Source organism: Cavia porcellus, unplaced genomic scaffold (assembly GCF_034190915.1).
Source record: "Cavia porcellus strain 051 isolate PalLab524CR breed Dunkin Hartley unplaced genomic scaffold, mCavPor4.1 scaffold_9, whole genome shotgun sequence".
Classification (NCBI taxonomy): Eukaryota; Metazoa; Chordata; class Mammalia; order Rodentia; family Caviidae; genus Cavia; species Cavia porcellus.
The window spans coordinates 84886608-84904327 of NW_026947492.1; the positions used below are offsets into that span (position 1 = coordinate 84886608).

Here is a 17720-nt window from a genome sequence, read left to right on the forward strand (position 1 = left end):
TTCCCGCCACCAGGCTGCAGACTCCGCCAGCACCAACATGCTGCCTTTCAGTCACTGTTTAAGTGAACAAAGAGGAACTTCAGAGAATTTCCATCTTAATAATCTACACACATCAAGACAGAAAGCCTTGCTTAGCAGATGACAGCACGTATCAGGAAGGTCTGCAGGCTGGGTTCCACTGTCAGGGGCCACCCACTCCCAAGCTAATGTGGCTGGGTGGCTCTCTGTGACCCTGATGCCCTTTTGAATTCTTCAGAGCCCTGAAACCTCGGTGACTGAACACGCACTCTGCTCACATCCCCTCCACTCTCTGGAACCCCCGTTGGCCTCCAGGAGGCAGTGGGCAGTGACAGCCTTCTCCTAACAAGAGCGCCTCACTTCCCTTTCACACCAGTGCCCGTCCCTCCTCCTCTGAGTGAAAGGCGGCCCTTCCACTGGCTTTGAAGCTCTCTTGTTTGATCTCCCTGCCCCCTCCTTCTCTGGGGAATTTGGGGCCATTTCCCAGGACATTTCCTTTGGGGATGCTGATGGGAACACTTTCTCTTCAGCCCTTTTATGAACGTCTGCTTATTCCCTGAGACTCACTCTACACTTTATCCCCAAAATTTTTGTATTTACCTTTTCTGATTCTTGAAGTTCAAGTTAAGAGACAAACCTCATGGTAAGTAACTCGTTTGGCAATTTCAGTCCTACATCTAACTCTCAGAAATACATCTCATGAAAGATGAAGAAGTACATCTGAAGTCTAATTTTAATGTTCAGTCCGTGTTTCCAACAACATGCCCACTGTCAAAGCCAATGTACCAAGTACTAGTTTAAGCCCTCTCTCAAATGACTCAATTCTGGGTCTCTTGGTTAAATCTTACAATGCTGTGCTACTCCAAAATTCTGACAATTGTTAATTCAAATTAGGATAGAAGCTCCCTATTTAAAGAGTTACATTAAATATTATATATATATATATATATATATATATATATACATTCTTCATGTTAAGAATATTAAAGGAAACAGAGTGGAGCCAAGTTGTTTGTGGTGGTTCTAATACTTAGTAATTTAAGAAAGTCCTGGATTTTTTTGGAGAAAGACTTGTAGTACAGTAAATAGGCGTGGAGATCACATAGTATAAAATTACAATGGCAATGGAACTTTGATGTATTTAACTGTGACTGTCAGGGCAGCGAGGACTTTCAGTACACTGGAACCTCCCTCACTCTGCTGTATGTGGGATCTGCAGGACCTAAGCAGTTAAAAGAATATTTTCCACTTTTTTTAGACACATGCTATGGCAGGGGATCACTCTAATATTGCATGCTTTCTAGTATATGAGAAATCTAAAATATAAATGAATTAAAGAGAAAAATAAAAGAAAATGGAAATCAGGGAGATCTCGTATAAGAAGAAAGGGGGCCAAGAGATGGAAGTAGAGGGTTGGGAGAATTAAGATGTGTTCTGCACATGCACCTACTCACCACAAAGAACATAGTCACTATGCATGGCAAACAGGTGCTGACAAAAATTAAAATTAAAAAAGAAATGGCAATTCAAAAGGATCAATCAAGAAAAAGCAAACAAAAGCAAGCAAAGAAGTTAACCTTGTCTCAGAGAGTGAGAGAAGGCCTTGCATACCACACAGGTTCCCAGGAGAAGGGGCAATCCTAGTCCTAATGGAGGTGACAAGATTGCAGAGGTCTAACGCGGCACCGTGGAGGTTCGGATGTGGGACAGGACGTACGGAGCACAGAAGTCTCATCTTGGGAAGGTGAATTGGCGTTCCTGTCACTGCGATGCAATACCTGACACCCAGGACTGGAAGGAAGAGAAGTTTAATTTGTCTGTGGCTGGTGCTCAGGCAGAGCCATCCTGGCGGGAGGATGTGACAGAGCAAAGCTGCTTCAGAGTGGCAGGAAGCAAAGCAGGGAACAGTGCAGGACAGAAGGGATCAGACCATGCGAAGACCCCAAAGCCACCCCTCTGTGACCCACCATTTTGAGGGGCCTCCCCAAATCAGGCAAGTTGGACGGACCTCCACTGTAATGGCTGCAAAATGTGTTGGAACTGGGGCAGCGAGAACTGAAAAAGGAACAGATGTGGGTCGTGAACTCAGAAATGAAGACAGCTTGTCCAGCCGTGGAGAAAACAGTACGGGGTGAATTTGGGCAGTGAGCAGCAGATTGCAGCACAGAGGAGGAGTGAAGAATCAGGAGGTGGCACCACGTCGCCCTCTCAGGATGTCCAGGTGTCTCAGTCCTCAGCTCCAGAGGTAGCAAAGCCTTCTGATCCCTGTAAAATCACTGTTCCACTGCCTAGAAAGCTTCTGAAACTTTCCCGGAACTTCCTGAGTTCAAGCATGGAAGGAAAGGTGGCTCTGGAAGGGGTGAACCCACTGAAGATGCAGTGGTTCCAGGGCCAGAGAAGTCCCAGCTGACGGAGCTCCATAGCAAATGCTTGCTTTGGGTACTCCACAGGCAGCAAGACTGGCTCACTCTTAATTTCAGTGTGTTTGACTTCAGTTAGAACAGTTTTGGGCTTATCTTGCCATGCGTGTATTTACACACAGAAAACACCAAGGAATCCAGATGGGAATATCAGCCTGAAACTTGGCCACCCAGCCTCGCTCTGCTACTTCTCTGTTTTGGGAAAAAAAGACAGCAGGAAAAGCAGTCAAGAAAATCCCACCTCATCATCAGATTCCTCCAAAGATGATTTTTAAAATAATTAACATGCCAACTCCATTGCGAACCTCCCATGTGAAATCCATGCCAACTGCAATCTTACTAATCACAGAGATTTTCTTTAAAGACTTACTTTCAAATGGGAAGAATCTAAAAGAGTTTTTAGATGACTATCTTTTTGTCTCATTAGTTCAGTTATATTTTTTCTTACAAGCTAGTTATAAAAAGTTTTTTAAAAAGAGCTATTTTTAAATGAAGGAAGAAGTGTGGGCCATTAAAGTAGAAAATGACACAGATACTCATGTTCTTTGAGCAACAAAAAATGATCAGAAAATAAATAACCAAACAAACCCGTCCAGCAACATCTCCTTGCACCAAGCGCCACCCAAAGAGTGCAACGGGAAACTGAACACCAGCTTACAACAGCAGCACAGCCAACTTCGGTGACAATGAGGTCACTGCCCACAGTCAGGTTGGCTCAGCGGGCCAGGTTTCACGCTCATTCACAGGCAGCCTGCTTCTGACACCTCCAGACACCATCCCTCAGCAAGCACAAGAAAAGCCGTGTCTGCGCGATGCATTCACGTCCTGTCATACATCTGCTTGTGCACTGGAGAAGCTCTAGAAGAGGCAGCTAGGAGCTGTCTCTTTCTCCTCCTTGTCAACCGCTAATGGGGATAACCAAGTCTACTACACTGAATTGTCAGAATAATTAGTACATGGCCAATATTTACATTACTGTGGGACCTCTATTCCCAAACTTGATTCTTTCCACAATTCATGTCACATAACTGATTTGATTGAGAACCAAGCAAATTCAGTGCTTGGGTGTAACACTGACATTATGGGGAAATAGGATTCAGTTCTCTTCCAATTGAGTTTACAACCAGAATCATGAAAAGAATTAAGTTTGGGAACTGAGGCACACTGGATTTACAAAGAAATAGTGGTCGCGTAGAAATTATGTTCTGGAGATTGCTATTCTCATTCATGTGCTACACACACTGCACACGTGGTAGAGGAATAAAGGAATATGTGATGAGTGAAGAAAGGCATTTCATTATACCCTTAGAAATCCAAGCTGATTTTTAAAATGCAGGTTCAAAGCATCACGCCTAAAGCAACATTGACAGTATAAAGTTGCACTGAAAGTTATTTTGGATTTGTATGTGACAGATAGACTTTCTCAAATGAGCTGTTCTCTGTAGTTCATAATTGTTAAGAATTGTAAAGGTGATAATCCTGCTACCCACTGGCAAACATAGGACCCCAAACTGCAGTCCTATCTAACTCCTGTCCTCCTAGAGCTTTATCCTACTGAAGTGATAAACCACACATGTTGCCTGTGGATACCACTGCAGGTTAGGTACCAGCATTAGGGGCACACATTTAGCAAAAATCCACCTAGTTCCACACGTGTTAAATCACAAAGGGTGATCCATGCAACAGGGTAGAATTGAAATATTCTGAAATTAAACGATACTTAAATTTTAATTCTGTGGATATATTATTTAAACTAATTGAAAGAAAAAATCAACATGGTACTGTATATGGAAGCAAAACTCAGGTTAATATTTGAAATAATTTTAATAATAAGTTCTGTGAATGAATGCACTAACACATGAGCATTCAGCAGAAACAAAGATAAAAACAACCAGGTTAAGATTTCCACTCACCTCCAATGCAGCCCATATTGTAATTTTTATGAGTATTACGGAAAAGAAAAAACTAGAGAAATAACGTTTACTACCTCACTGGGAAAAGGAAGAAAGGAAATGAATAAAGTACTTAATGTACTCAATTTTAGACACCCAAATTCCCTCATTGGATTGAGGCCCAGGCTCCATATGGAAAGCAAGAAGAGAGGTTTTCCCCTTATTTATCTAAGTAATTACCTTCAATGTCTGCTTTACTTTGGCTGTGGAGACATAGTAACAACCATGAAGACCCTACTGAAACAAGAAGATACAAGGTTCATAATACGCTCTCCGTGTCCACTGCAAAAAAGCACAGGAACGCCACCTAAAAATGCAAACTGTGACCTTTTGTTGCAAGATTAAACTCTTTTCTTTTCAGCTACATTGACAAGTATTTGCTCTTCATTTTCTAAGCCAAGGGCAGCATTTTGCATAGTAATCCACACCAAATAGAAGAAGTGCACATCATGAGAATTACAGACCGCGTTGGCTGTCGGCATATTGAAACACGAACATTAGAATTATCACTTTTCTGGAGTCCTCTGGCCTCCTGTTGCAAAACAAAAGACAAGTAAGGAAAATAGCTTGCCTGGGAAACAGACATCAAAACTGTGTCTCAGTTCCACAAAAGAAAACCTACACCAAAGTCCAGAGAATGTTTAAAAAAATCTAGGGAAAATTAGTAAGTAACTGTAGTCTTCATTTTCAGGGTGGCAGGGCTGACTTTGAGGGTACACCCTGCCATCTTGTTCTAATTTCTGTGGTACCCACCCCCTCCACACGTCTGCCCCTTGAGTTGTAAAGAGGTCCTCCCACTGCATTGACCTCCACAAAGTGATGCAATTCTTAAGCGGTCTTCTTTCTGTCCTACTATTTCCTCCTCTTATAATCTGAGATGAGTTCAGCATTCTAATCTCACAGTGGCCACAAGGAGAACCAACTTCATCCCAGTGCCTTTCTGCAGAAATGAACAAATTGTTCCGCGGTTCTCTCAGCATCAGGGGTGGTAAAGTCAACTTTGAAAAATTTGTTTACCTGACTTTTAGACATTATCATGGCTATAATTTTATTGGTTTGCTTGTCTAGCAAAGCTACCTCCTCTCTGACTATTAAGATGCATCAGCCTCTCTTTCTTTATAATTCACAGAAGTGAATGTCCACAGTTTCCCACAAGTCATCCATTGTCACAAGGTAGCAGGCAGGAGCCTATTCCTATCTTTGGTTGCAAGATGTTGCTTGAAATTCACGTTCCTATAGAATGCTCACTGCAGGATTTGTTGTTGGTGTTGGTGGTGCTGGTGTCGATGGTGGTGTTACAAGACGTTGAGGAAAACATGAGATAGAAGGGGTCTCTACCGTTGGACAGAGGGAGGCCTCGCTCTGCTCCTGAGAATTTAGCTCCCTCCTTCTGAGAGTGCCTCTAGTAAATTGTCAGGCGAGTGACAGGCAGGCTGGTAGTGAAATGGTGGGAAATTTAAAGTAGTTTGGCAAAGATCCCCGTGGGAGAGGAGATTTGTGTTGGGCACAGTGTGCTTTCTTGTGCAAGGAACTCCTTTAGGCTTGGGCCCACCAGGCAGGCAGGAACCACGATGTTAACAAAATGCTCTACCGCCTGAGTTTCTATAATTTTTCTAATAGCTCAGGACTTTGAAGGACAACGATGAACTACAATAACAGAGCAGCTCTGCAATGTGCAACATGATCACGACTGACACAGCAGGAGAGGGTGACAGCTTCAGTGTTTGCATGGGCATGGGTGCTGCAGCTCCAGATTGGGATTCTTGGAGTTCTTCTGCCTATTGCAAAAGTTACAAAATAAATTTGTAATCATGCTTGCCCTTGATCTGCCTTTAGGTGATGCATCAGAAAGATAAATCAACTTGCTCTGTATTCTGTGTCCTGTGAGCTCGGAAAAAAACAGGACAAACTGTACCGCTCAGAATGAAACATAGAGATTATGAATCGAGTATCAGTGATGTCTGGGAAAGGAAATGAATTACCAATTGGATGGGGTGGTGAAAGGAAGAGAAATGAGGAAGCCATTTACACAGTTCTGTTTCAAATTATTAGTGTTTCATGCAGTTTATATTTATCTAAACTCTTTGCATAACCCAAACTTGATGCTCTGAGATGGACACTGGACACTTTCTCACAGCAAGTGTGAGGATGAAAGGGTGAGCTTAGTGTTGAAGGGTTGGATGCTGGGTGGGGAGGAGAGGACGGGGTACATGAACTCTATGCCACGGGACACGTGATTTTTAGATGCAGTTGTTTTTTGCTAGTGTTCTTTTAGTGAAAGAGAGGATACTACTCAGCAGCTTGCTGGGTTTTATTTTCTTTTATTTATATTTTTGGTAATGCAGGCATCTCACTTTAGAAAAACTGAGTGATGTATCCTCAAGCCAATCTTCAACTCCAATTCTTAACACCTCATTCCTCCCAAAAGCTGCACAAAACTCTCCCTGAGATCTCAACACGCTTTGAACAAGATGGCAGGAAATGAGAGAGGACTGTAAAACTGGACAGTGTACAGCCAGGTTTTAAATTAATCCTAATGAGGCATTCATTACTAGGACAGTTGTGAAAGTGCAGATTAGGAGAATGCACGCTAGGGAAGTAGGCACACAGCTCTGCGGTGAACCGCAGAGGTGGGCTGGCTGCTTTGGGTGAAGGAGGCACCCGCTGGGTCCAGGAGCGAGATTACCTAGTTTAACTGTGGAACTGACATGCAAAATGTCAACTATGAGACAGAAATGCAAGGTAAGGTCTAAAATAACCGCTCCACATATAGTCACTGAACTCATTAACTTTATCAAAAAGGTAGCGCCCTGTAATGCAGGTCTAATTTATTATTGTAAGGGTTAAAATGGCAGCATTTCTGCCATGTAGCTTGATTACACTCAGACAAACTCACTATGGTCACATTTGCAAAATATAATTCTTAATGAATCTGGCTGCATCCTGTTTATGCAACTTCAGTCCACAGGGGAACCATACACAATCCACAGTGACAGATTTTTCACAGGGTTAGTCTTTGGCTGCCAGGAAACTCATTAATAATTCAAGAACATAACATACTAGGTACAGTTGTTTCATTTCTTTCCCTTTTGCAAAAAAATGTGCATAGAAATGCAGAAATATATCAATATTTAAGAAAATGATAAAAGAAAAATCATATTAGCTTTGTAATTACGCACTACAATTTAACATCTATTTTGTAATTTCAGACAAATTGTTTGTAAATTTAAAATACAGTGAGAAAAAGTAGACATTTTCATCTATGCTAAGTTTAACTGAAACTCTAAAGGGAAATTTTACTGCGTGAAATTTAAAACATGCGATTCAGATATAAAAAATTTAGAGTATAATTGGATAAACTACTTGCTAGATTAACTCAGGTAATTTACTAGATCTTAATTGGATGACTTCTTCCTCAATAAGATACAAAAATCAACAACCACATTATTTTTTATTAAATGGGGATAATATCATTAAATGGGAGTTGTGCATGTAAACATGCTTTATAATCCATATAAAAGTAAGATATCTTGACTATTATCAAGCAACAAGATTAAAAACAGTTATGAAAATTGTTTTTGTTTAAATTAATAGACACTTAACTTTAAGGAACTTGATTTCAAAGGCACTAGTGGATAGACCAGATTTTGTTTGCACTTTGCTACAAGTTTAATTATAGACTCTCTGATAAAACTATAATAATGTACAAAAGGCAACTTTACCTTCCTGATTCAGAAAATTTTTCCATACACAATTAAAAATTTTATTTTAACAGAGTGAAATCTAGTTACAAATCCCAATTTCTAATTAAGAATATTGTTTAGTAATTTCTTATCCTTAGAACAAATTTTTGCCTGTGGTAGACTTTTGAGGTATAGTCAATACACTAAAAAGAAAATCAATAATTTTTTAAAATTCATAAAAATCATGACTGTGTAGTTTTGATTTATTGTTCTGGTTGTTGTTTTGTAAGATTCTGTTTCCTGACTTTTCCCTTTCTGAGTCTCCACCAGCATGTGCTGTTGAATTCTAAGAGGCAAATTAGGAGCTACCACAAATTGAGGATTAATTATTAATAGATGTTAAAAGATAGAGGGGTAATACTCATGAAGCGGGATGTCAACAGACTACAGTCTGAAATGGAAAAGTTAGCCTGTAGTTAAAATAGGGCTCTTCCATGAGAACACATTCAATTTGAATAAAAATTTCCAACTTATTCCATTGTAAATAACTCTCCAGCATTCAGTTTCCTTGTACTTAAAATGAAGAGTTGTGAAGGCTAAATAAAAGACCCCAAGGAATGGATCTATGTCAGCATTGGATCCAAAGGAGTGATTCACTGAATCTTGAACAATATCTGTGTGGGATTGTTTATGAACTCATTCATACAGAAAAAACTGAATTTTTATCATAATATCCCTCGTTAGGGAGTTAAATTTTAGACACAGGAAAATCAGGTTAAAATCTCTTTTTAAATCCATTAGAGTGCCCAGGTGTGATGGTGCACACCTTACTCCCAGCACTTGGGGGCTGAGGCTGGAGAATCTCTGTGATTTCGAGGCCAGCCTGGGCCCCATAAGCATGTTCAAGGTCAGTTTGCACTACCTAGTGAGATCCTGTCTCAAAAATAGAACATGAATAAATAAAAATCAATCCATTAAAATGCCAAGTCAACTCTAACTCATTTTTACCCCACAGGTACACACATACGTGCACACCCAGATATAGACTGATATATATACATCCTTGCGCACATGTACAAATGTGACACATCTTAATTTCAAGGAGGAAGATACTAGAATGCAAATCATAAGAACCATGCATTTTTTCAGTAAAGTCGTTTGATTTTCCGATGCTTTTTAAATCCTTAAATTTAAACAGTTTTGGTCTGTGGTCAGTGGAGGAAAAGGACCATTTATTCTAGATTCAGCACAATAGCACAAGAAAATTACCTGGGATGAAGTTGAGTCCCATGGGCATTATAAAATTTAAGGCATGGCGAATGTTGCTACTTGAGTTGGAGCCCAGAAAGAATACTTAGCAAGTCAGCAAAGGTAGGCACAAGTTTAAAGAAATCCACTCCTTGCTAAATGGGTAATAGTGACAGGTTTTCAGGGAAGTGTGGTTTTTGGTACTGAGTTCTCATCTGCTGAACATTAAAAGTCCTTAAGTCATTGGGAAAAGAAATGAAGTATCTACCTTTAGCCTATGACAGCTGTGTAGATACATTAGCTACTTTTTTTCCATTCTCCTCATAAATACCAAATTTTATTTTTCTTGCCTTTAAAAGTAGTATCAAGTAGATATAGTGCCAGGCTAAAACCTTATATTAAATATGGTTCATTTTTTTCTAAATGTAAAGGTTTCCTCTAACCCTGAAAAGTAAGTCAGATAAAGACAATAACCTACCAGCTAAATCCTGCAGAGGAAGGACTAACCATTATTCACTTTGCAGTTCTCCACCACGTATGCCTTCCTCAGAGAATGGGGTAGGAGGATTTATGAACACCCACAATGTCTTTCAGTGATGTGTTACCAAAGCATAAATTACATCCATGTTATTAGCCTAGCCTAAGTGAACATAAATAAATGACAAATAAATGTGCCTTTGATAAAAAAGATTAAAGAATCCTATAGCTGAAATTAAAGCATTAAGTGTATGTTGAATTAGTGCCATTTCAAGGCAGCTGAACAAGAAAGAGACTAAGTTTGGAAATATTCATCCTCAGCAGTCATGTGTCTAACCATGGAAGAAGCACCATAAGCACCGTCGGAGATTTTACACACCCACAAAGCAAAGGGCCAGATCTCCTTACCTAGAAACAAACACAAATCATCACCTCGCTTTGAAATCACAACCACTGCTCTCCTAAACTTCCAAATTAGTTGAATTTTTTTTTTCCTCAAAAAATGAATTTTCAACTTCCAGTGACTGACTTGTGGCTGTTTCTATAATGGTCCTACTAAAACAAATGGAAGCTTTAATCTTTCCTGCTCCTTGTTAAAGCTGTTTGGCATTTTTTTTTCCCACAACAGCCCATTTTTCATTACCAGGAAAGGTATGCAATTTGAACCAAGCTACCTTTTACTCCCTGGAAATCAATATGTGTCAGAAAAGTCGAAAAAATGCAATACCCCTCGATATCATTGGACTTTCCCTTAGAGCCAGTCCCAGAAGACCCTCTGGTTTGGTTGCTATAGCAACACAGCTCTGGTGTCTTTCTCCCTTGGTTTGCTATAGTGAGTTGATTTTTACCACCCTGGTATAATCCTGAAGAATTTTTATGTTAAAAAAAAGATTACAGAGTCAATAACAATGTGTGTGACCTTTCTATGGATCTGTGACAATATAATTCAAAAGTAGCAAGAAGATGGTTATTCCATGGCAATGCAAATCTCTTTACTGATTTCCAGCTAAATTATTCATGGTCTTTTCCTTAGGCATTTCAGGTCCTCACATGCCTTAAGCTGTGCAGAAATGTCCTTAAACTATGGCAGTGTTAGTATCTAATCTCATGGCGTTTTACTAATACGTGCAGGTCTCCTTCAAAAGGTCTTAAAATAATATTTTTAATCTGCTTCTAAAAAATCTGCAATTATCAAGATCCAGGAACCCTATAGTGAAAATAAGGGAAAATTATGTTCTCTGATCTTTAGTAAAGGGGTATAAGAATAGATAACAACATATCTTACACTATATGCACAGTTCTGGTTAGCTTTGAATGGTAAGTGTAACAGACAATATAGAACACTTGGACAGTGCCTCACACACAGAGAACACCTCATAAATATTGTTCTAATTGCTATCACCATCATATGGCATAAGAAATACTTTACTAAAATTAAATATGATATAACAAATCCTTTCCAGAAGACTAATTTGGTGATTAACTTTTGCATTTAATAGACTTGGCACAAGAGAAAACCTGGCATGTCATGTGTTGTAGATAGAGGAATCAGGACTGTAAAAATCATATCATTTACTTTAAATCCTTATGACTTCATTTTGCATTACCTACAAGAAAAGAATATAAGCAATATTCTCACTCTCTGGTAGATAGGAGTGTGTCAGGTAATGTACATAAAGTACCAGGTAAAATGTGGGCAAAATGGCCTTTACTAAATTTCAGTTGTCTTTCTTGAAAGGTTTCCTACTCATTTCCTGGGAGATAATCTTTTCTACGTGGAGCCCTATGGCAAAAAGGGGCATAAATTGAATTATTCTTCTTAGTATCTTAAAATGTTCGGTTTTAACTGTTGTGAGAAAGAAATGGAAAACCTTCACTTCCATATAATTCTTCTTGCCAATTACTCCTCAAATTTGCTTAGATTTATCATGGCTTTCTCAAATACGTTTTTATGATCTCCTAGTCCAGGATAATGCTCTGGATAAACAATGAGAAAGGCATTATTTCTATGGTTAAGAATATGTGGAAAATGCTACACAGTATAATTCTTTCTACAAGAAATCTTAAGATTATATTAATATATTGAAGCCTCCAAGAAATTCCAGGCAAATAAATTAGTACTATTTAGTCCTAAAGTGTACAAATTTAGGAGATAAACTAAATTTGAATCTTGATTCTGTCAGTAAGTAGCTTACAGTTTGGGGAAGATGTTCAACTTATGTGCCTCAGCCTTCCTCAATGTGTGCTGGGAATAACATTACACACCACCCAGGTTTGAGAAGTTGTAATGAGATACAGCAGAAGTTTAGAAGAGATGAACCAAGTTGATTGTCAGTAACACACATCATTATAAAAGTCTGCTGAAACTCTTTACCGTGACTCTACAAACTATGTCTTGAGTATCTTCCAGAACAACTATTCTTTGGCATATATTTTGAACAGCCTTATAGTACAATTTTATGGTACTGACAAATTCTAGCCACCTGAAAAAAAGGCATTCATCATATTAATGCCCAAGAATGCTACACATAAAATCGGCTATCTGACGACCTATTCCACTAACAGAAGTTCTGCAATAACTTAAGAGCAGTGCTGCGAAGGGTAAAGATGTCACCTTGTGGGTGTCCCAGGCATTGGAGCCATGGGCATCCATTGCCTACATGAGTCAGTAGATGAGATCAGTTTATCACATTAGGATATCCCCATGTCCATAAATACTGAGCCCTTAGAAGAACAGAAAACCAAGTGGTGAAAGCTTTAGTGATTAACAGAAAGGCAGAGTGTGTGGCTGAAGGAAGGTGAGGTCTCCAAAGAGAAAACATATTATCGAGATCGTAGATTAATGTTTTCATTTTTCCTAGGGCAAATTTTCAACCATGTGAGTTTTCAAAATGGAGAAATAAAACAGTAAAGAGGAGAAAACATAAGTGCTTCATCCGAGGAAAAGTATGTTCCAAATTCATAACAAAATGCTAAATCCTCTCAGGTCTAATACTGCAAAAGTTGCAGTAAAATCATTCTACACTTTTCTTGAGATGCTTAGCAAAAAGACCATTAAAATGAGGAGTGAACTAGTTACACTAACAACTTCAAGGACTTTTATTTTCAGCTTTGTGACTATTTCAGACTGCTGAATTCTATTGATTCATCTTGTTTACTATCATAAGAAACTCAAGAAATAAATATGGAATGAAAAAATTAGTTCATTCATAATTATATTATCTCAACAATTGGAAACTATTTTCAATTAATCTTGTTCTCTTAAATCTTCATTATAATAATACATCATTTTGACAGAAGCTATCTTATGTGGAAATATAACTTAAGTGCCCATTTTCTCCACTGAACATTTTATGTTATACAATTTCTCTCGACAATACATAAAACTTTTAAAATAATTTTTAAGTGTTAATATTCTTTCATGAGCAAACACGAAATGATTTTTAATTATGTTGTGTTACAGTTAAGTGTCTTTAGTTTAGAGTATTTTATTTCTAAAGATCAGTGATTTTCAAACTTTGCACATGTCAGAATAATAGGAGCCCTTGTTACACCCCAGGTGTTGGGCTCTAATCTTGAAGTTTCGGATTCAGTTTCTGACAAATGATTTCATACTCGAGCCCAGGTAGTATCAACTAATTGAATGAGCAAAAGCACAAGAGAAAAATTCCTGCTTCTCTCCTCCCAGAAATCAAGACCTTAGACCACTGCTCCATTTATGTATATTTCAAAGATACATTATCATGACTGATTATAAGTATTCAAATCTCTGCTACCGCAGAAATTTGTAAGGAGATTTTATCATCACCATGTAAATTCAAAGACCAACTGAAATACACATAGTCTATCAGGACAGTAAGTGCTTATCTGCATGATATAGATACAAATTAGCTACATTTGATAGTTTAACGAACAATGTTGCTTAGTGAAAAATATGGGTTAAAGCCTGGCTTTTGGAAATTGTGTTTGATTGAGTAACAACAACAACAATAACAATAAAAATTCCCCTGTGCAGAATTTTTAGGACATTTGCATAAAAGTAAAGTAAAAAGCCTCCAAAGGTTATATATATATATATATATATATATATATATATATATTTGGATGGAGATTAATTCCTTTCCTATAAGTGGAAATGTATTTATGCAGGCAAATGTGATCATCTGCATGTAAATACATTTCAGATTTAGCAGAACTGTTTCACCTTACATTAGTTTCTAGAAATCAAAAGGTAAAGCATAGGCTTCACAAACTTACCCTATACAGACAATACCTTTCTAAATCTTTTGCTAAAATCTGTACACGGTTTTACAGTTTTGTGATTTTGACCTCTCATCGTTGTTTAGATGTACAAAGAGAAAGTATGTCCACACACATACTTAATCATACAACAATAAACAGGTTGGATTCAGGCTAACAGTGCCAGGTCTGGCTTACAGGAAGAGGAGTGAATCAAGCATAACTGTTAGAAATGGGCTTGCGTGTGACTTTCAGAGGGGTTGTTCTTTGGAAGTCAGTGTGGTGATAATTGTGTTTAAGAGTAAAGCTAATAGTCCTAATATGCTTAAAGGGCCCCACTTTGTTTTTGCACTGGACAGGTCCAGGGTGACTATTGCCTCGGTGGGCAGAAATCTAGGGGACAAATGTGAAGACCTTGCACATTTTGTTGTCTGTGTTTTTTATAGACCCAATACAGATAAGCATAGCCAGGTGACTATGACCATATAAGTGTCATTTTTTAAAAAACACAACAAATTTTAAAGTATGACATAAAGTGCAAACAAAAAATATAGAGCTGTTTTAAAGATGGAGAGGTGATCATCCTTTTACTGTGGGTGGGAACTTAACTACAGGGGCTTATTATTTAACACAGTTGTCCAAAACAACACAGTTAATCATGTATTGGCAACAGCAACCTTAAGATAGTTTAAAAATCAATTCAGTACTCTGAGGTCTTTTCAGAAGTAAACGCCAGCTCCTCATAATGCACTGGAACACAATGACAATCGTTAACAAGTTGCTGATTCATAAACTCATGTAATGTGTACTTTCCCTGAAGATACGAGGTTACATGAAAAAAGAAAACCATCTAACTTATTAAGCATGTGTTTATTAACATTTCTATTTTAAAAAGAACCTTTATAAAATGAATAAAGATTCTAGGCTCTAGAGCCAGTATTCAGAGGGAGACTGACTCTCCTGAGAACGGTCAGTCTGGTAGAATTTTAAACCATCCATGGAGATTCTAACTCATCATTATTTAATGTGGTGAAGTGAAAGCAAGCAGCTAAGCCTAAAAAATATGTTATTTTTTCAATAAAGAACAACAATAACAAAATAGGCACCTCAGGAAATTTTGTTTCTTAGTGAGACTATTTACCCATATTTATTCTCAACATCTAAAGTAATATTCTTATAGCCCTTTGGCTGGCATTTCACAGCAGAGGAGCAATTATGTCCTGGAAATCAAAAAAAATCTGTAAACTCTGACTTAAAATTAGGTCAAAATACACAATGATTGATATTGTTATGTTTTAAAGGTAAATGATGATAAAATGGTTCTTCACATTCATGTGTCACAGCCATTAAAAAGATCTGTCATACAAATAATTTTCAGGTAAAAGTTGAAATTAAGAAGATGTTTCAGCAACAAAATTTCCATTGATTCACAAAAGAGACTTGACTATTTTAGAAATGTTCACTGATTGCACTAGATTCACACATTCAAATCATTCTGCTCTGTAAATAATAAGCAAGGGGTACCTAATTCACTCAAATGAGAACAGAAACAGCTCCTTTAAATTGTAATCTCTACTCTTCAGGAAATGACTCAAAAACAGGCAGAAAAAATACTTTTACTGTAGGTGTCTGGTATCAGTGCTACATTTTTGATTTCCTTATATTTTTCAAAAGAGGAACTGATAGTCTTAGCAGAAGTCACAATCTCATTATCTTCATATTTAACAAAACAGATTCCCAGTGAAAGGCCTGAACTATTGTTTTTACTAAGCCATCCATTATAACATAAGACTATTTGAATTTAAACCAGGACCACTATAAAATGAACAAGGGAGTAACAAATCAGTCATTGGTCTGCACTCTTTTCTAACTCAGAAGACTCCATAAGAAATGAGTCACTGTAATAAAGCTCTCCTTCCTCTCACATATACTTCTTGAAAAAACCACCTTGGAAAATTCCAAAAGGTGCCCAGAGCCAATAGGATGATCATTTCCATAACACAAGGCACGGAAAAGCAGGGAACAATGCTGTTCCTGTTCCCCATACAGGAGAGGAGGCCAGGGCCGTCCTTTTGAAACTAAATGCTTACACAAAAGTGAATATTCTTTTCTTTATTGTATTTGACCCCACTATCTCTTTAAATGTTTGTGTAAATGCAGAAAATATAATTGTATTTATTTAGTCCTCAGTAATCCATGATTGTGCATACTACTTTTTTAAAAACTTCATGCTTTATGCTTCATCCCTACTGTAACTATATAAGGAAATTTCTGCTGAGCTTTTTATTATATTTCTCATCATATTTTCCCAAGTCCTGAATACCCTCCTAAAACAACAAGATGGGAAGTAAAAGTGAGACTTTACCCTGATGAAGAGAATCTTCTCTCCCACTCGGTATCTCCCCTGGGAGAGCCGCTCCACGCAGAACTTGCTTGGACACTTGCAAGGAGGATCCTCCGAAATTCGCTTCACCTAAAATCCAAGAGCAAGCTGTTCATGTTCCTTTATCAGGCTTTGGGTCGGGGAGTCCTCCACCCACAGATTCCCAAGTCCCCATCATCAGTGTCTTTAACCTTGGCTATAGCTCTGGACATGACATGAACATAAGACCGTCTCTCATAACAATGCAAAGGGCAAGTCCTGATGCTCAAAGATGATGGTGATAGTGCCAACAGATTAACCAATCGAGATCATAGGAATAATGAGCTGGGATCCTGTTTCTGGACAACTAAAGGATCACACACACTGTACTGACCAGGGCAGTCTATGGATAACTGCAAGCAAGTGTTTGTATGTTACATAGACTGCAAATTAGCTTAGAATGAATACTGGTAAAACATAGATTATGTGTTTCCTTGGTACAATTTAACTACATTAACCTAACTCATAGTCAAAATAAGGGAGCAATAATTTTCTTAAATGAGTCCTATGTTTCATCTTCTTTTGAATGCTAAGATATTTTCTAAGATGTCTTCTCTCTTTGACTTAGATTTGCCCTACAATTCACTCATTTTAGTGACTTCCACCTACCCCATTCTCCTTCTATGGTCAAATCATGGAATTTTTCTGCATCTTATGAAATTTAGGCTTGAATGTCAAATTTTTGCATGATGTACACCTATTTTCTTTACTCTTTAAAATACATAATCTAAATGATATTGCACAATGCTTATAATACTGTCAAATATAATAGCATCAGAAGATAATGTAGCAGTTGGTGGTTTTAGAAATGAAACTTTGTGTATGATTTTCCTGATTTCAGGTTTCATAATGATCCTTCCTTATTGAATCAACTCTCCAACCTAAAACAATAATCTGTGTTTCAAAAAGAAGTTTCCATGGGAGGCTGTACACAGTCTGCAGCTTGTTTTTGAGACACTAAATAGAACAAATCTAGATCCTGTGCAGTTTAGCCTATATTTTTCTCTGCCAAATTATTCTGCAAGTTGTCAGAGAGAAAGAACAAAGGAACTTTATACTTTTTAGAAGGAATATATCTCCATGTGGAAGATAGCATGGATGTTCTGCGAAATATTAAAAAGACCATTACTACCTTCCTAGATACAGGAAAGGAATCACTGTCAAAGAGGTCCGTTCACTTCCATTTTACTGAAGCATTCATTACTCTTAATATCCAAGCCTCACTGACCATCCATGGATCAATGGATAAAATGTTGTATAC

The 17720-nt window shown here is 37.9% G+C and overlaps 1 protein-coding gene across 4 annotated transcripts in view; it reads right to left on the reverse strand.

Annotated features, from left to right (window-relative positions):
• Nucleotides 1-17720, reverse strand: part of Gas2 (growth arrest specific 2) — a 123825-nt gene that overhangs the window by 34007 nt on the left and 72098 nt on the right. For 3 of the 4 annotated variants that reach the window (XM_023562969.2, XM_013147276.3, XM_063256772.1), the window contains one exon: nucleotides 16403-16510. In XM_023562969.2, the coding sequence (XP_023418737.1) occupies nucleotides 16403-16510 (108 nt within the window). Of the gene's footprint in view, nucleotides 1-4570; nucleotides 4625-16402; nucleotides 16511-17720 lie in introns of all 4 variants that reach the window. The other variant, XM_063256773.1, reaches the window with a different exon arrangement.